Source organism: Acartia tonsa, chromosome 11 (assembly GCF_053477335.1).
Source record: "Acartia tonsa isolate MP-2025a chromosome 11, ASM5347733v1, whole genome shotgun sequence".
Classification (NCBI taxonomy): Eukaryota; Metazoa; Arthropoda; class Copepoda; order Calanoida; family Acartiidae; genus Acartia; species Acartia tonsa.
Genome location: NC_137270.1, coordinates 30404232 through 30424399, shown reverse-complemented (window position 1 = coordinate 30424399; position 20168 = coordinate 30404232). Strand labels below are relative to the sequence as shown.

Below are 20168 nucleotides of genomic sequence, written 5' to 3'. Positions count from 1 at the left end.
GTGTAAAATTAGACGTTTCAAAGCTTAAGTTTAACACACTCACCTTGGACATCTATGAATCTTGTAACATAAGTGAGAGAAACTACACATCATTCCTTATATTTACAATCTTCCCTACTTCTGAATGTTGTTATTCTTGTTGTAATACATTATCAAAAAGAGCTTGTGTAAACTTATCTAACTGTCTAAGAGCTCCTTCTATGGTGTGATAATAGCAGAGGAATACTTTGAATTTGAGCTCTTATGTATAGGGATTAGAATAATAAATGTGAAAATCTCTACAAAGATAAATATGATTGGTCCTATATAGGACCGTTTGTTTCCATTATGCAGTCGAGACAATCAAATTACTTGGAGCTGGTGTACTTGGTCACAGCCTTGGTTCCCTCAGAGACGGCGTGCTTAGCCAACTCACCGGGAAGGAGAAGCCTGACAGCAGTCTGGATCTCCCTGGAGGTGATGGTGGACCTCTTGTTATAGTGAGCCAGACGGGAAGCCTCAGCAGCAATACGCTCGAAGATGTCATTGACAAATGAGTTCATGATGCTCATGGCCTTGCTGGAGACACCAGTGTCGGGGTGCACCTGCTTCAACACCTTATAGATGTAGATGGCATAGGACTCCTTCCTTCTCAGCTTCTTCTTTTTCTTGTCACCCTTGGCAATGGCCTTCTGGGCCTTGCCGGACTTCTTGGCAGCCTTTCCGGATACCTTGGGGGGCATGATGTAGTAGATCAAAATTAATCTGATTGTAGTTAGTCAATCCCCTGTATTTATACTACTTATGTGTCCACATTCTCCTTAATGAAGTTCCCGCCCATCACAATCTCATTGTTGTAGACATGGCAGGTGAAGTATATGACAAAGAAACAGAGGGGGTGGGGAGAGTTGATGTTTAACTACCCTCGCGGGCCGGTACTAGTGAAGGATGGCGTCGAGCATTAAGCCGTTGATGTACTTGCACGACCTACATTCCGCAGGGGATTATGTATGTGTACAGGCACGTCTTCTGTAGGGGAAGGATTTAACTAAATTATGTGAAAACAAACTTTTTTATATATAAATTTTTTTACCCTTTTGCTCAAATAAAAGGATGTATGTTTGTAACTTTGTATTTTTATTTTTTCTTTCTGTCAAGTAAAAAAATAGAAGCCTTAATCTTTTATAATCGAACATAATGCACTTAAATTATAGTAATTTTTACATTTAAAAGAAAACAAATTACGAGGTAGAAGAAATTAGAAAATACTATTCTGAACAAGAATAACCCTTTAAAAACCATCAAAAAAAATTAGATATATTTACATTTTTTTAATTATTTGGTGTAGTGACTACTAGCTATAGAGTAGCTCCTCTCTTGAGGTGAAATTTTTTTAATTAAAAAAAGTTTGTTCTCGGTTAGTCCTGAAGGGAGAGCATTTTGTTTGTCCCTTTAAATTTGAAATTGCTTGGCTTGGGTTCTTATCGTATGTTGATTGTCATTTTGTCTTCTCCCTCCATTTGGATTTTGGCTCCGCCATTACTCTGCAAAAAAATGATTTCTCGCTTCTCAAATAAAACTAAATTAAATTAATAAAAAGTTATTTAGCCAAGATCTATAATTAAGATGTATATACAGCCAACTACCACCCATCCTTTTTCAAAGACCCCTTCCGTCTGCTTCTAAATTATTTTCTGTTACTTGGCGACAACATTGGTTGATTTTCAATGACCCAATAGAAAGGTTACACAAGGTGGTTGCGATGGGGAGATACAGTTAAACCTTTCTCTCTTTAGTGTTTTACTCTTATATTTAGCCATTAAAAAATCTTTAATCAGATTATTTTGAGAGTAGGCTCTAACGGTTCTAATAATGTTCAATTTACTATTAGCAGCCTTAAGATCGTTGGTATATCCAATTTTATTTAAGATATATATATAATGAAACCTAATTGTTCAGACAGTAAGAGAAGATTTATAGGAATTGTACAAATATTGATAAAAATCGGTAAGAATTAGTAAAGCATTTTTTTATTTCCAACAATTCATAAACAATGCTACTCTTTTTTAGTTCAACCAAGTACTTTTAAAAAAATTGATGCGTCATTTGTATGAACAGTGTTGTAGGCGAAATTTTTTTTGGAGATGTTTTCATACTTATTTCAACTATTCCATAATAATTATTCAAAATTAATTATTAAGGGGGGAGGGGGAGTTTTGACACATTTGCGTAAACCTGGTGCCTAGGCTTTATCTTGGGACTGAGAGGATAGGTTATTAAAGATAAAATCATTCTTATATGATGAATTTCACAAAGTTTTAAGATTTTTTTGGATAGACCTCCAGGTTCAGAAGCTGCAGGCCTCCAGGTGGTCTCTGTGCAGGTAAAAATGAATTTTTTTTTTAAAGAGTTAGAGGTCTGCAACCAACTGGAGGCCTGCAGCTCCGAAACCCGGAGGCATATAAAAAAAATCTTAAAACTTCGTGAAATTCATCATATAAGAATGATTTTATCTTTAATAACCTATTCTCTCAGTCCCAAGATAAAGCCTAGGCACCAGGTTCACGCAAATGTGTCAAAACAATTAAGCAACCCCCCCCCCCCTTATTCAAAACAAGTCCAATCTAATTGATCAAACTGTTAATTGATTTGAATATTGAAGTTCTTTTCTGTAACTATTTTATCTTTACTGCATTGTAAGATCTGAAACAGAATTTTGTAATGAGTAAGTTTTGATCATCATCATTGGGGATATAAATCAATACAACGTTATTGTTTTATACCTTAAGATTCTGATTCTAGATAAAATAAATTAACATAAATCGAAAATTTTTTTACAATTTAAGAGAATATTTTTTTTTTTTTCATTCATGGGCAAGCTTCTCTATAATTTATTTAGTCCAACGTGATTTTTTTAACTGCTTATAATCTGTAAGACATAAAAATTTTCTTGAGGAGATTCCTTGATCTATCTGCATATACTCTATAACTCTGTCTGTCAGTCACTTCATTGCAGTGCTGTGTTCTAGATTTCTTAGTTAGTATTCAAGATATTCTCTTTCTTTACATGTTGTTTAGAAAAATTATTCCTTTGTTCGAATTTGCCGGTTAAAGGGCAGGTGAATCCAATATAGTAGGTGGGGAAAATAGAGGGGGAATAACACACACACGCACACCAACTAGGCCGTGTGTGACGCAAAGCCCTTAAATAGGATTATTTCGGAAGCCCAGAGGGGTAAAGATAGGTTTTTTGTTTAAATAGGGAAGGAAAGAAAAAACACTACAGTGGGGGAATGAATTTTATGGATTAAAGAGAAGGTAATTAGGTTCAATTTGTGCGCTTGAAGTTCCGCAGGGGTATAAATAAGGCTCAATTTAGGTTTATGATTCAGTTTAATTTAACTACCAAGCAATCAATCATAATGTCTGGACGTGGAAAAGGAGGCAAAGTTAAGGGAAAGGCCAAGAGCAGGTCAAGCCGTGCCGGGCTTCAGTTCCCTGTCGGACGTATCCACCGTCTGCTCCGCAAGGGAAACTATGCTGAGCGTGTCGGAGCTGGCGCCCCAGTCTACATGGCTGCTGTCATGGAATACTTGGCTGCTGAGGTTCTTGAGTTGGCTGGTAATGCTGCCAGAGACAACAAGAAGACCAGAATTATCCCTAGACATCTGCAGCTGGCCATCCGTAATGACGAGGAGTTGAACAAGTTGCTGAGCGGTGTCACCATCGCCCAGGGTGGTGTTCTCCCCAACATCCAGGCTGTTCTCCTCCCCAAGAAGTCCGAGAAGACCAAGGCTTAAGAAGTTGTATTTGCTACACTACTCCTGAAAAACGCTCTCTTTATAGAGAGCAACAACTTATAACTAAAGAGATAATTCTACAATTTACGGACGCCACTCGTTAATTATTACCATTACTGATATTAGAAATAAAACAGCCTCCTTATGAATTAATCTGGCGCTATGGAAGATATATTTGTGAATGTTCCATTTCCAAAGAGCATCAACTATACAACATACTTTGCCAGTACATTAATATTTTTTTCCGCTTCATGACAACCCTACATTAGCTTGATTCACTTTGTTCGTTGTCGATCTTTTTTAGTAGCAAACCTACTCTATAAATTGAAATGTCCGTCTGTCTGAAACATTTTTAGGGAAATGTGATTTTCTCGGCTCCTGTTTAAGATAGACGTTTGAAATTTTCAGGGTTTAAATAAGTTCACATTCTTCATATTTTCACTAAAGGGATAGTTTCACGAAGTGCATTTAAAAAAAAATAGTGAACTGTAGGTTTTTTCTATTTTAAATAACGTAGTAGTGCATAATATAAAGTTATTGATTAAAATGAATAGATTTGACCAGGGATTTTCCTTAAAAAATGAGTTTTGTCATTTTTATTTTCAACTTTTTTTGTCATAAATACAACTTTAGATAGCATATACTAGTTAATGAACACATAACAACAAAGAATGACCAATAAAATATTTAGTATGGTACTTAGAGTAGTGATCTTTTTATATGTCTTAGTAGAATATATTAGGCATTGGATAGATATGATTGTGATAAAGAATTTTAACATTGACCTGACCGACCTTTTTTTATTTGACAATATCTTAAAAAGTTAGTGATTTGCAACATAAATTACATGAGAATGGTCTTTTTATATATATATATATGTTGTATGGTTAGTTGGTATTTCCGCGTGAGATAATGTGTATATTGTAAGTAAACCGGACGGTTTTCTTTATTTTTTTAAAAAGAATCTATAGAAAACCTGTCCTATAATGAACCAGACGTTATTTTTTATGTTTTTAAGTAACTTGTCCGAAGGGGAACCCCTGTCCAATTTTTTTATAACTCTTGTGAAATATGTGGAAAAAGATTCTCTGTTATTGGTGTTTTGGCTATACATATTTGGAAAAAAATAGACAATTCTCATGTAATTTATGTGGCAAATCACTTTAACTTTTTTAGATATTGTCAAATAAAAAAAGTTTGGTCTGGTCAATGTTAAAAATTCTTTAACATATAATCATTTCTATCCAATGCCTAATATATACTACTAAGACAAATAAAAGTTCACTACTCTAAGTACCTTAACTCTTTAAATACACTTCGTAGAACTATCCCTTTTATTAAGATTCGTCAATTGCTTGGGGTGCTGGATCGATTCCTAGATTTTTTAGTTTTCATAATGTTTAAGGATTGAATACGTTCCAATTCTGCATACTTTTATAAAGTTTCATCGAGCTTTGCAAATTGGTTGTGTGGTGCTAATTCGAATCCTAGATTTCATGATTTTCTAGACTTATATTCAAGATATACGACTGAAATAAATTCAGGGATTAAAAAAGTTTACATTTTACATATTCCCACAAAGTTTCATTAAGATTTGCTTATTTGTTGGGGTGCTAGATCAATTCCTAGATTTTCACATAAATCTTAAAAGGTTTCGTGATTTATTTTAATTTCTATGACACTTTTTTTCGGATGTCCATCCATAACTTTTTAGCTTCGCCACTTAAGGATGGTGTCATCCTTGTTTTTTTCTCTAAAGGTTGTTAGTAGGTACCCTTGTTATACTATCTCATTAAATATAACAATTACATTACTGACCGACCCACAGAAAAGCAATTTCATATTTTTTGGTCATTTTAATTTCTGAAAAAAAACATGTATCAAAAAAACTTAGATCATAATTTTCTTGTACATTTTATTAGAGATACAAATATACATTAGAACAAAAAAAAAATGATAATTTTCATTATCCAAAATATTTTTACAATTTTATAGCTGAACGGAATAAAAACTTACTTCATAATTAATAAGTTTTACTACAATATCATTTTTGATAGATGATAAATACATTATTTGTACAATAATTGAGCGATAGATTAATTTATGTATATTTTAACAAAAAAAGAAACATTTATCAAAATATAAGAAATATTACGTATAAGAATTTACATTAAAAGTCTATGAAAACTAGACTAAAACCAACTATAAACATACGACTAGTTTTAAACAATCACTGGATAATAAATATCATGAAATGCTAAAAATATGTCATTTTACAAAATAATATTTTTATACAAATAATTGGCACATTAAAGCTTAATTTTGTGATTATTTCAGAGGTTAATAATAAATGGGATGTAATAGGTATTGTCTTTCAGTCTTATATATTCAATCATTAGAAAAGTATTTTTTTTCTTTAGGTGGTGGAAAAAAATTTATTTTTATTCACTACTTTCTCTACTAGTTCTTTTAGTTTGGTAACCACTTTCTGACGAGTCACGTTTCTCCAGCTTAGTACTGCCAGTACTCTCCCGCCTGTTGTACAGCTGCTGCAAGCTTTCAGCTGTTACATCCTTGTTACAGAAATAGTTGCTCATTGTCTGTGATGGGTGAATGTCATTTTTAATGCTGGCATTATTATTTTTATACGCATCGTTGTACACTTTTAATCCGTGTTCAGTGTACGCTTCATTAGTTTCATTGTACACTTCTGTGTTTGTGTACACTTTCCCCTGCTGTGTTGAAATGTTCACATTTTCGGTTGGGTTATCTTTTTGTCTTCGGGCCAGGGCTGGTTGAATCTGAAAAAGTCTAAAATTAAGTTAAATATATGTTATTGATTTTAAATTCAACATAGAATACATAATAAAGTTCCAAACTTTTCCACCAATGATTTTAATCTGCAAAGGAGTTAACCTTATTCATCTATGAAAAATTTACAAGTTACCATCCATTTTCTGAATTAACATTTTTCATTGAAAAAGTTTACTTTTGTGTCACAGCAGTTTGAACTCAACAAATCTTTTGATGATATATAGCCCAAAAATACCTAACATTTCAAAGTTTTTTCATATAAAACCATGATGAAACCAGAAACTTCTTTAAAAAATTTACATAACGATATTTAACACAACTCTAGTTTTTTCATTAAAAAAAACATTTATAATCACTGCACTGCTGGAAGGATCTAAAAATCACTTGCTCTCGTTCGTGCATACTCCTCCTAACATCACGGACAGACTGACAATCGTTGTGGAGTAATGGTCACTAAAATATTATTTTGGAGAAGCTACTCTAAAACTCACTTACCTGTTGGCTTACATTAGAAATAGTTTCATATGGAAACTCCACAATGGAATTGGAAACAACCTGAGTCACATTTTAGCATTGGTCATAGTTTTAAGAATGATTCTGAGCTACTTGATAATTCAAAATGTCTGTCAGTACTATCATCTGTAAAAAAACGGAATAAGATAAACGTAAATTTCAGCAGGTATTCCAAGATAGACAGCTGAAATGTTAGGTTAAGATTCCCTGAATATAATTAAAGAGAGGGGTAGATTTCTGGTAAAATCCGTAAAGGTTATGTGTTATAAGTAAAAAACAGTAGTAGAACGATAAAATTTTTTTTTGTCTGTAGTTCTTTTTAATAAGAAATACACATATTTAATGAATATTATCGTTCTACTACTATTTTTAAGCCTTAAAACACACACCTTTACGGATTCTACCAGAAACCTACCCCTCTGTTTGTTTGTCCGTCGGTCATGTCAGAAAGAAACATTTTATGATTTTAAAGTTTTATTACCTTTATTTCTATCTTTCATTTACAAATTTTCTCTTTCTATTTTATGACTATTGAACATCTAATCTAAATCTCATCTCACTATGTCCGTTTGTCAAACCATGTTTTTGTCGAGAAGATGCTCCAAACATTTCCCGTTATAATGATTCAATGCAAACCTTCTGAGGTGTGAGGTAACCACTATAATCTTCCTCTATGCTCAGTTGTTCCTCCTCTTGTCTACTTCCTCTGGGATTCAATTCTTTTACGCGCGTAAATGCCGCGTTGTATTCAAAATTCTCAATGTTTTTAAGTTCCTTCAATGGATAGATGGGTTGGTTTTCTTCGGGCGTTGCTCGTTTTCTTTTGTCTGTAATTTTAACAAGTATAAACCATGTGCAAAGTCTGACCCCCCCCCCCCTCCAACTTTTTTTTAAAAATTAAATAAATTAAAAAGTGATGAATGAGGTAGTTTTTTTGTTAGTTTATTTAACCTTTAGATTATGTCCCCCAGTAACTAATTAAAATCAATTAAAATATGGAGTTGGTAGTTCAGTGTTCGATAGGCACTTTAGAGGGGAAAGCACGAAATTATCTACCTGCAAGATTTTGAAAGAAACCATTAGTCTGATTTTCTTGATTTACGGCAGACACACTGTCCTGACCATAAACAGAGGACTGGGAGGCCGTTGGGATGTTGTCAGACGGCCAACCTGCCATTGCAGGTCCAGGTGACTGGAATGGACCTGGAGACCAGTTTAGTTGTCCAGGTACAGGAGAAGAAATTCCTGTGATAATGTTAATTATATTTATCCATTGGAATTTTAATTATAAATAGGGAAAATCCCAAAATTCAGCTGTTCTTAAACCCTTATGGCAGTTGAGCTCTATTTGTTGGCAATAGCTAACAATAACTAAGCAGTGCCAAGAGTCAATTGAGATTTAAAGATTTAAAAAGTTAGATTTGCTACAAAAATATAAATACAATCCATTCCTGTGGCAGGCAGCACAGTTCCAGGTGACCAGGATACAGGTCCAGTACCAGATACAGGTCCTTGACCAGGTGACCATGATATAGGTCCAGTACCAGGACCTTGACCAGGTGACCAGGATATAGGTATAGGCACTGGAGACCAGGTGAAATTCTGATTGTCCGCACAGGAACATCTAGGTAATTTTAATAATAATGCGTAAATTAAAATAAAGGTATTAATTTTCAAAAGAACATTTGCAAAAGCTAAACATTCATTTGATTATAAAATTAAGTCAAAATTACTCATTGGCCAGTACGTCCCACCAGTAAGAATAGGGGGGGGGGGGGGGTAAATTGGTTGGATAGGGGTTCGTTAAATTAGCCAGCTTCATGTTTCACTTTATTAGAGTACACGATAATCTGGAGTAAGATCCAAGTATCAATTAATCTATTGGTGAAACTACTGTAGGTTTTGGAGTAACCAATCCCCTGCTCAGTGCTCATGCTTACTTAATACTTATATTTGTTTAATGAAATCTTCCAATTTTTAACATTTACAAAACAGCCTGCTTTATTGCATCAAGATCCTTGACAGATCTATATAGGAAATAAATGTCTATATATGAGCTCAAGTTTTCCAAGCGATAAATGTTTAAAACTCATAGTGCTCCAATAATCCGTAATAAACTCTCATTGACCAGAACAATAAGACCCATTATTTTACTGTATGAAGAATAATTTTTTTTCTTCATGTTGCTATATGAATTATATTGAAGTATTAAATTTCTATCCATAAAACAGAAAATTTAAATTAATAATATAGTTAATAAAAGAAAACTTAGTTTTAAAATAATTTGATACTAGCAATATGTGCGTAATGTGGTCAGATATTGAACTAAAATTTAACAGTTAACTAAACATTTTAACCCTTTAAGGACGATAATTTGAAATAAAAAATATTAAGATCCTAACATAGTTTAAAGAAAGAAATCGTCGGGGAGAAGATAATGGAAGAATAGGGTTAATAGTCAGAATCCAGATAACCAAAAGATAGTAAATAAAACATTGAATAAACCTAGCCAAACTCTAGTACAGTATATTAGTAAATCTCACTTGAAAGTTAATGCTATCACTATCTATTGGCTAAAAATGAGGATTTAGATTTCTGTGGCGTTTTAAATGTAACTTATATCTTAAATCACGAGATTTCTACATGACAATACCCTTCCATTGAGTTTTTTCTTTGCATACAGAAAACAGTAAAGTTACTTATTTATATTTCTAGTCTTGAGAAAAATCAAATATCCCCTCTCTTTCCTATTTTATATTATCTGTAGTTGAAGATTTCGATATCTATTGAAATAATTAAGGAAAGCTTTACATATAGCCTAATGTGGTTTTAGGGTATTAAGGGCGGGGGCGGAAGTTCTGACACTTTTGCGTAAACAGTGATTATAGGCTTTGTCTTTGTAGTGGGAGGATAGATTATTTAACAAAAAAAAATATTTTTAAGATGTAGTTTTCCTATTTTTAAAAAATTTGGCCTCCAGGTTCAGGTGCTGCAGGCCTCCAGATTGTCTCTGGACACAGGTAGGGATAAAAAAAGATTTTTTGTTGTTGAAATGTTAGAGTTTAACTTATAAAACAAAATTTGCATCTTTTATCTTTTAATAAGTAAATAACATTTAATAAGATGCATATTTTGTTTTATAATTTGACTTCTAACTCTCCAATTTTTTTTTCATTTTTACCCGTCCAGAGACAACCTGGAGGCCTGCAGCGTTCCTGAACCTGGAGGCCAAATCCAATTTTTTTTAAATAGAAGATTACATCCCAAACTGAAACTTTTTTGTAAAATAATCTATCCTCTCACTCCAAAGACAAACATATAATCACTATTTACGCAAAATTGTCAGAACTTACTCCCCCCCCCCCCCTTTATTAAATGTAGGTTTTTCTTTGGTAAGCTATTTTTTCTGCTTTTCAACCCCAACCTCCTCGTATATATGCTAGGGGCGAAACAGCTAGTTGGTTAAAAAGTGAACCCTTTACCTTGGAGACCTAACATACAACATGCCGTCCTGAACCATCATATTTGCCGGCTCAAACTGTATCTCGGCATTGCGGCCGCTTGGCGGATTTTGAACCAGATGGCTTCCCGCATTTTCTAGGCATGAATTCAAATTTTCATCCAAAGTTGGGACTGAGGAAAATTTTGGTGATGATGAATTTTGGTTTGAGGGCTGGTGGATTAATCTTTGGGGTATCATTAAAGGGGCAGGTCGGTTTAGTCTTCTTAATTCAATTTGCTTATTATGCGGACTTTTGGGGAATATTTGCGGCTTTGCTGCTATAGGAGGTGGAATCGTCCTGGAATTTTGAAGCCTTTCACTTTCATTGGTCACCTTAGGAAGGTTTATTGTCTCTGAAATTGACCTTCTTCTTTGATTGTTGTTGTTAACCATATTATGTAAGGGAAATTCTCCTGTACTAGATGCTAAGAAAGTGTCTGTGTTTATTGAGTTTCTGTTGGTAAAGTATTGATAGTTGATGCCCCGCGGGGTTAGCTGCGCATCTGATAGGGATATGGGCGTGTTGGCGACACAGCTATACTCTGTTATACCTAAACAAAAGGAATCTGGTATAATTGGTGAAACTCTTAGTCTTTGGAACTAATCTTATTTTTATTATCCCTAACCTAACTTAAAACAACAAACATGAGTAGCGAAGTAAAAAAAGTAATAAATGGATAAAGGAACAATGTAAGTTACAGAGCAGATGTGCAGTGGTCATAAAGAGGGAATGTAAGATAAAAAGAAAATCACGTGATACGAGACCTGGACAACAGGGCAATTGAGGTTTTCCTACAGACGCACAATTATAAAGTAGTTTCGTTACCAACAAGATTTAGTAGGCTTTATTTACTTTCACATCCCCCCCCCCCCTCCCCTAAATTCTTAAACTAACCTGACTCGCATTGAGACTCAGCTGCATAATTCATACTTTCTTTCCTGCCTTCAATTACAGAATTCTAAATAAATAGAATTAAAAAGTATTGATAACTAAGTTTTTTGTTGTAGAAATTCAATTAATGCAGTTATATTTATTATACATTTTTGGTTAAAAAAACATGTGTAAAAATTTGAACCACCTTGCGACAAGTATTATGCCCGGTAATTTGTGATTTTTTTAGTGTTTTTTCACCAAAAGGCATAACAAAGGTAACTGCACTTCTTAAACTTAAAAAAAGGCGGAAAAATCCCCTACTGTTCAAAGTACTAAAACTCCAAAATTAAGATGTAAAGGATTTACGGATATTGGTAATAACAAATTTCCTTACAGACCACAAATACCTGTAGAGTAGCTGCGCTTTTATTACAAAAATTCAAAAATAGTATTTTTTACCTCGTCTTCGCTCTCATCTGCACAAATCTAGAACAAATATTGAATCATGAAAGATGCAAAAAAAATTTAAATGTCCATCTTCGAAAAATTACCACAAACAAACTTTTTACACATGTTAAAATTTCTCATCGATTTCAAATTTTACATGATGATTCCTATAACAGATAAGTACAATTTAATTAGCAACTCTATTGCGTTACCAAAATGTCCTTACGTTTGTGTTGATTATTAAACTTTTATTAAAGCATTTTTTTATGCGATATATATTTCCTATTCATCTTATTTTGGAATACTGATTTCCAGGACAAAAAATTACAATGTTATAGGTAGGGTTGGCAATCCTAATCCAGAATCCGCCTAATTTTTGACCAATTTTGGAATCCGAATCCGGAATCCGTTTTTTTAATAGCGTATTCGGATTCTTAATTAGTAGACTAAAATTAGCGTCTTGAGTTTTTCTTTCAACTCCCCCTATATGAACGCAAAAATTATCATCATTATATAAAATATCTTTTAAAATCTGGTTCGATTCTCGGAAGTGTAATATAGAGAACACCAAGAACATAAATTTTTAGGACATATGTAGCACTTTAAAAAAAAGCCTTTTAAAATATTGCTAGAATCCGGAATCCGCGTGAATATTTTTTGGACGGATTCTTGTAAGAATCCGAATCCGGTCCAAAAATTTGATGGATTGCCATCCCTAGTTATAGGAGAAGCAACTCTTTAATCAAATCCTTAAAACTGAAAGTATGTCACTCAACAGTATCCTGTATTAGAGCAGATTTGCAACAATTTTAACTACAATTTTGTTTTAACTTATACATTGACATATATTCTCCTTTATCAGTTCTGACACACTACAAATTTTCATGTTCGTTTGTACCGTTGCAGAGCTTCGCTTTTATGGATGTTATCATTCTTTGTAATTATTATTATGCATACCTGAATGTATTTTTGTTTCTCTATTTGACCTCTCGGCATCTCCATCTCATGCTGAATTATAATAATGGAAATAAGTTGTGTTTCATCTTTCATTTCTTAAATTAGTAAAACTAGAGCATACAATTTCCAATCTTGTCATTTTAGACCATAAAAATACAATAAAAAAGCTATTAAGTGAAACAAAAATAAAAAATCCACAAAATTCTACCTGCATATCATGTAGCAACGGCCTCATAGATTCTGAAGTTCCAAGCTGACGGTCATACGTTCCATTGGAGGCAAATCCTGTTGTTTTTGTTGCTTCACTCTCCTATAAAGTAATAAGAATAAGCATGAACAAAAATCTGAACTGGTTCAAACGGTTAGGGGGGGGGGGGACAATGGACTGTAAATAACACTGGTACATAAATTTTTTATAAACACATTTTTCATTGGTTGGTGTAAAAACGCTGGGTACATTTGACTTGTACTTCAAAGGGGGGGGGGGGGGGAGGAATGTAAAAATTAAGAGGACTGAAAGCATTTTTTCTATTTTTCTCCCCTCTTTGGTGAAAAAAACTAAAAAATATGTGGAAGGGGGCATAATATGAATAAAATAAAGAGTTCTGAAAATATTTTTCCATTTTATCCCCTTCCTTGCTGGAAAAAACTAGGAGGAAAAAAAAATATAAAAAAATTGCAGCAGAGGAAAAAATTAATCTTGTGCAGAATATACACCCCAGTGATATTTAGTCACAAAATGTCTAATATTTCAAAGTTTTATTCATATAAAACCGTGGTGAAACTAAACTTTAAAAATTGATATAACGATATTAAACATAACTCTAGTATATTCACAAAAAAAAACATTTAGAATCACTGCTGGAAGGTGCTTAAAATCACCTGCTCTTGTTCGTGAATAGTCCCCTTTATCGTCCATTATTTTATCCATTAAGATGCTCAAGATTTACCTGGTCGTAATAGTTGAAACCGACTCCAGAATAAGGAACAGTTCTCTCCTTACTGCAACTATCAAACCACATCAAATATTTATTTATAATGTTGTCAATTTAGCTTGCTAATATGACCTCAGTTCGTTCACCAAGTAGAAGGGAGGGGATGGGGAGTAATGTTATTTTTGCCAGCTTCGGAATTTATCAGAGTATATGCAAATCTGGTGCAACATCCAAGTAATAATATATTACTGTTGGAATGAATATAAAAATGTCACTCCTTAAACTTCTTAAAACCAGGATGACAACATGCATGAAAGCGAAGCAGAATGTCAGACAAACAAACCTTAACAAATATAGAGTAACAAAATACGGACATTTTGGTATTTATTATAGAATTGCTATAATAGGACAGTTCTAACATGCCTAAATTAATGTTACAATCTATTCTACACAGATGGATGTATGGACAGATTAATATAAGATGCGTGTCTTCCCTAGATTGAGGTGTGTCTGGTGGTGTTTCAACTCCTGGCAGGCTCAGATCAAGATATTTATCTAAATATGGAAAGCTAAAGTCAAGATATTTATCTAAAATATGGAAATAACATTGTAATTACATAAAAGTATCCGCTTTTTCTATGTATTGCTTATTGTTTGTATATAAATGTATATGTATGTTGTCCTCTTTTATGTTATTATTATGCCATGTATAACCTATACCTAAATACTTTGATAAAGTCTAAAATACGCAAAATACGTTAATCTTAGAATTAATTCTTCTGTCTGAATCGGAAACAGGTAAACATGATTTTCTCGCTTGCTATTCAACATAAAACTGCTGATTTTTCTCCGTGACAATTAAAAGATTGATGGTCAGACGTTAATGGAAATTCTGTATCAAAAGCATAATTCTTAAAATATTTCTGACAAATGAGCTTATTATCTATAAATCACTAAATATTCTGAACTACAATCAATCAATATATCAACCAATCAATCAATCACTAATTCTACCTGGATCTGTGTTAGTGTGTAGATCATACAAGGAACTGACCAATTCTCTCCATCCTGGCCGATTTTCTGGCATAAATTCCCAGCACCTTTTATCATATCAGAATTAAAAAAATAGTTATGGGTAATTTCGGCTCAAATATGAGATTTTTATTTGGAAAAAAATATGTGGATAATTTATTACCTATATCAAATTGTTCAAACAGAGGAAAAAATGACTTATAAGAATAATAATGTACATTTCAAAATAAATAAAAACCTATTTTCATGTATGGCTCCAATTCCAATTAATTTCCTCTGTATTAAGACCGGCATCGAGCCATAATGAAGAGTCATGTATCGTAGTAAATTATAAAAGAATTTTCTACGAAAAATTAAACTATTCGCTTTTTTGTTGTACCGCGAATCCTCGGAGCTAGAAAAAAACTGGAATAAATAATATTATTTTTTGGTTCACTATCTGCGGAAAACTGTTTCATACCTTTTCATGATTGTATATACTGAATCCGGACATCCGTGCGGTTGCTTCATCTTGTATCCACTCTACAAAGTTCATTATTTACAATGTTAAGTCAATCTAAATAATGCAGTCTAAACTGACAACATTATCATAATTACGGGAGCATTAAACATTGTGTTGTTGAAATGATTAGCTGGACAATGCTAGTTTAACCAACCAAACAATACCTAATATTTGAAGTCAACAAATTAGAGAACACGTTATGAAACATAATATAATTCACAGTCCAATGTCCCTGCAAAGACCCTATAAAGCTAGGAAATACAAACACAGGCGGAAGTATTAACAAAATTCTTATAACATGAGGTCTCTGAGTCTATCAGCCCCTTTGTTTGTACCGAAGGATCTCGCAAACCGCTAATCTGACAAGATTTTCCTTAACTACGTAGCTTCTTATATGTCCTGTTAAGGTTAATTTTAGGCGAGGATACCAACACATTCCCAAGAGAAGTCGCCTAAGAAAAAAAATAGCCCCTCACCCAACCTCGAATTCCTCTAGAGGGCTAATTATTAGAAAGTATTTGGTTGACTTCCTCTTCCCATCACAAGTGCCTCTAGAGGCTAGTAGCTGTAATACTGTAAAAAATTACCTTTATTAGCTCCATAAAAACTTTTGGAGATAGTTCATTTTTATACGGAGTGTCTCCAAATGTAACAATCTCCCAGAACAGGATTCCAAATGACCACACGTCTGACATGGTAGTTGATACTCGACTAAAAAACAAGAACGATTCAGACAAATTATAGCAGAGCCAGAGCTAATTGAATTAAAATTGTAGTTAATATTAAAAATTACGGTATGATACATTAATGATGTCTGTCCATCCGTCCGCCCGTCTGAAGCTTAAGATCTATGTAACCGCTGATCTAAATAGGCTCTACACTTCAGAGAATATCTCTATTGGTCCCACGGTTTTTTGGTAGTAATTATGATATTACGAAAAGGGGGGGGGGGGTTTAATGCAACCATCTCGTAATCAGTGAGCAAATGGCACTTAGAATTCGAATTTCCATCTATAATTTTGCATGAGTAATTCTTGGTAGGTCTATTTTCCCTAAATCGAACAAAAAGTTGGAAAAGTAACGGCTAACGGCTGGCGGCTCAGCTATTTTGCCATTTTTTGATATTTATACTGCAAATAAGTCACGAAACCTCTCTCAACGTAATACTCTTTTCTACTCCAAAACGCTATCAAACGGTTCAAGACGGTAGCTGTTGGTACTAGAAGTTTTAAAATTGGTTATTGCTATCATTTAACATGAATTAAACCAAAAATATGTTTCAAAAAGTCGATTCCTACGTAATTGATGATGGATTTACCCTGAAAATAGGCAAAAAACGGCTGAACGGCTGAGCCGCTAGCCGTTATTTTTCCAACTTTTTGTTCGATTTAGGGAAAATAGACCTACCAAGGATTACTCATGCAAAAGTTCAGATCGAAATTCGAATTCTAAGTGTCATTTGCTCACTGATTACGAGATGGTTGCATTAACCCCCCCCCCCCCCCCCTTTACACGTTCATTTTCGCGGAAGCGTTAATCCTGGGTTTAATTTTGCCAGAGAGAACTTTGATAAGAAATTTTTTAGATTATTTCTCTACCTATATCTTTAAGAATCTTTAATTAATATCTTTATTGGAGCGGGAGGGGGGTTTCTCTCTCATTGCATAACTTTTTGTACATAACTTGAAAAAATGATGCTCCTTACCTTAAAAGTGATTCCGGTGCCATCCATTTAATGGGCAGACGTCCATCACTAACTTTTCTATAGTAATCATTCTCCTAAAAGTAGTATATTATCAGGACGTTAAATAGGAATTTAGGAATTGTAGATATACTTTCTATCATACTACCAGCTGTGCCAAAGCTTCTAGGGGCTTAATATTTGAATTATATGCAAGGACAGAAATAATTTTAAACTATCGCAATTTAAAAATTTAAATATAAAATATCCATAACCTATGTAAACTCAATCGGTTCAGTAGTTCTTTAGCTACAAATAAAAAAAACCTTACTACGGAATTAAATATTATAGGATAGGATTAGAACAAACGTGCAATTAGGTTAGAACCTTGCATAAAGGATGGTTAGTGTTTCCCTTAAAGTGCCTTATTGATCTCTGAACCCTCCCACCTTAGTTTTGAAAACAAAGGAAAATGTTTTTTTTTCTTTCTGTCAGATTACGTTAGTTTAAATTTTGTAATAAGTTAAAAGGTCCTCCGCAGGGAGTTAGGTAATGGATAGACCCCCCCCCCCCCTTGATTTAAGTATTGGCTTTATCGTAGTATTTTAAGCGTAGTAGTTATTTTTAGCTTTGTTTTTTTTATGCATGTTATCATCCTTGTTTTCTTCTAAAGACATACCTGAATATCTCTAGCCATGCCAAAGTCAGCAATCTTTAGGACAAGTCCATCAGCAACCAGAACGTTTCTGGCAGCAAGGTCACGGTGCACACAACGCCTTTAAAAGATATTTGTGAATAAGATTCTTTATGAGCATTTAATAAAGGAGAGAGAAGGGACAATAGGCTGTTTATTACACTAGCCCCCAAAGTTTTATAATAACGTTTTCTTATTGTTTGGCTTAACAACATTGGGGACTTCAGTGAGTTTTGAGTGTTTTAATTTTAATCTACAGAAGAGGTAATTTTGTATATTCTCTATCATCGGAGATTTACATCAATTTATTGGCCATTGTCTTATCCATTTGGATCCCTAATTTAGAAAGCATAATTTCAGTTTTGATGCAAAAAATAAGAGGTTTAAGCACTAGCTCTTAAAGGTCATGAGATAGAAAACAGGGGCGATAATCCCTTAATACAGTTAATATTATAGTTTTTAATCCCCTGCAGTAACCAACTCATCTTAATGTTTATTTTTCATATTAAAACTGGTTTTATTATACATACACAATAGGTACCCCGTCCCGGATTTGAAAAATGTTGTTAAAATTTTTGCCCCCAGCCAAAATATGGTTGATTTATGCATAGAAATGACCCATGCAAAATATTTTTTCTGTAATGCAAAAATTGCGACGGTACAAGCACTGCAAAGTTTTTGAAATCTGCAAAAAACCCTGTTTTTATGGCTTTTTTGGGGCTTTAGTACCATCCCAATTTTAAAGATTTTTACAAAATTTCAATTCAAGTGTGTTGAAATATACCTGAAATTTACCAAAAAAAATGGGGGCAGTCTCAATTATAACATATGAAGGTGTAGCAAGTAATATTCCAAATACAAAATTGTCAAATTGCATACATATATAATAGGATTGGGCCGGATACTTTTTTGGACGGATACTGGATATCTGGCTAATTTACAATATCCGGCAAATATATGTTATTTGGCCGGATATCCGGCAAATATATGTTATTTGGCCGGATATTCGGTTATTTGGCCGGATATCCGGTTATTTGGCCGGATATCCGGTAATCCGGCCGGTAATCCGGCCAGTTATCCGGTTATTCGGCCGATGTTCTTTTATTCGGCCAGATATCCGGAAATTTGCCATTTAATTATCTGTCATTAGAAATCAACCGGATATCTGGTATCCAGCCAAAAAAGTATTGGCCCAACCCTATTATATATGTATGCAATTGTTTCTTCTTTACAGTAAAGTTTCTGATAGATCCAGGGAATGTTTCAGTTATTACCACTTATATAAAATTAGAGGATCGACCCTTCTCTAAGGTGCCCAAGAGTCCTTTAGAAGCGTTACCGCTAGAAAGTACTATGGAGAAGCTCTTCTTGTGAAACTTAGATAATTTTTAACATTATCTTTTTATGTGTCATTATTCATTGTTTATCTTTGTTAATTTTGTACTGACCTAATGGAAAGAACTGTCTTAGCTTATAAAAGATGTTCGGTGCTTTCCCTCAAAGTGTCTTTTGATCCCTGATAACCGCTCCCTCCTTATATTAACTTGCAAGGGTCCCTGGTACCCAATATAAACTATCCAAACCAGACCTTATATAATTAAAAAAAACAACTAGAAAGTATCCCTTCCTTTTTTCAAGGTCGGGAGATAGGGGGGAGGAGGGTATGTGCTCGACTTGGCACTTAAGAAACTGGCAATAATTTCAATTAAACTTACGTCTTCAATATATCAAAAACGAAAGCTATAAAGCAGAAGTACCGATTGCAGAGTTGCTACACTTTCTAAACCCTTATTGTTACAGGAATCATCAACCAAAGTTTTCAATCAAAAAATTTCAACTTGCTTAGATTAAATAAAAGAGCTAACCTTTACGGAGTTCGTTCAGACTCATATTATAGAAAAGATTTGCATTTAATAAGTATCAGAAATAGATGGGACAAAATAGGCCGTTTAATACACTAGTCCCAAAAGTTTGAAAATAACCTTTTCTTATTCGTTGACTTAATAACTTTGGGGACTTTCAATAAATTTTGATGGATTGGTTTATTAATTTGAGTGTTCAATCGTTTCTACAACTAATTCTAATCTACAGAAGGGTTAATTTTGTGTATTATTAATCGGGATGTACATCCATTCATTAGCCATAGTCTCATCCCTTAGATCCCTCAGTAACATGTTATTTCTTGTTATGTAATAAAAATGAAAGTGTTCAAGTTATTATAAGACTTTGGGTACAGGAATCTAGAGGGATAAGACAATGGCTGATAAATTTATTTGTATATCCCATGATGATACTCAATCTGACCCTTTTTTGTTGATTACATAGTGGTTGAAACGTTTGATCACTAAACCTAATGAACCAACCAATTAAAATTCAATAAAAGTCTCCAAAATTGTTGAGCCAAGAAATAAAAAAAATGTTATTATAAATCTTCCGGG

At 33.6% G+C, this 20168-nt stretch overlaps 4 protein-coding genes across 8 annotated transcripts in view; 2 read left to right on the top strand and 2 right to left on the bottom strand.

Moving 5' to 3' along the window:
• Positions 1-20168, top strand: part of LOC145332951 (ribonuclease H-like) — a 135244-nt gene that overhangs the window by 77890 nt on the left and 37186 nt on the right. The window lies entirely within an intron of this gene.
• On the bottom strand, positions 171-1046 carry LOC145331494 (histone H2B-like). Its single transcript, XM_080176186.1, has one exon. It carries the CDS (start codon positions 720-722, stop codon positions 348-350), a length of 375 nt encoding a protein of 124 aa, XP_080032312.1. The 5' UTR covers positions 723-1046; the 3' UTR covers positions 171-347.
• On the top strand, positions 2822-4013 carry LOC145332954 (histone H2A-like). The gene has a single exon (XM_080178077.1). It carries the CDS (start codon positions 3363-3365, stop codon positions 3777-3779), a length of 417 nt encoding a protein of 138 aa, XP_080034203.1. The 5' UTR covers positions 2822-3362; the 3' UTR covers positions 3780-4013.
• LOC145332949 (fibroblast growth factor receptor 1-A-like) overlaps positions 5681-20168 on the bottom strand; it is a 44333-nt gene continuing 29845 nt past the window's right edge. Inside the window, exons 27-43 of one of the 5 annotated variants that reach the window (XM_080178066.1) lie at positions 17716-17812; positions 17061-17134; positions 15943-16066; positions 15314-15375; positions 14836-14921; positions 14318-14376; positions 13837-13890; positions 13095-13196; positions 12887-12937; positions 11942-11968; positions 11504-11567; positions 10589-11159; positions 8563-8730; positions 8163-8356; positions 7743-7933; positions 7089-7148; positions 5681-6580 (exon numbers count right to left, since the gene is read on the bottom strand). In XM_080178066.1, coding sequence (XP_080034192.1) covers positions 6221-6580; positions 7089-7148; positions 7743-7933; positions 8163-8356; positions 8563-8730; positions 10589-11159; positions 11504-11567; positions 11942-11968; positions 12887-12937; positions 13095-13196; positions 13837-13890; positions 14318-14376; positions 14836-14921; positions 15314-15375; positions 15943-16066; positions 17061-17134; positions 17716-17812 — 2344 coding nt within the window. In that variant the 3' untranslated portion in view covers positions 5681-6220. Of the gene's footprint in view, positions 6591-7088; positions 7233-7742; positions 7934-8162; positions 8357-8562; positions 8731-10588; positions 11160-11503; positions 11568-11941; positions 11969-12886; positions 12938-13094; positions 13197-13836; positions 13898-14317; positions 14377-14835; positions 14922-15313; positions 15376-15942; positions 16067-17060; positions 17135-17715; positions 17813-20168 lie in introns of those variants that run through there. The other 4 variants (XM_080178068.1, XM_080178065.1, XM_080178067.1 and 1 more) reach the window with 4 other exon arrangements.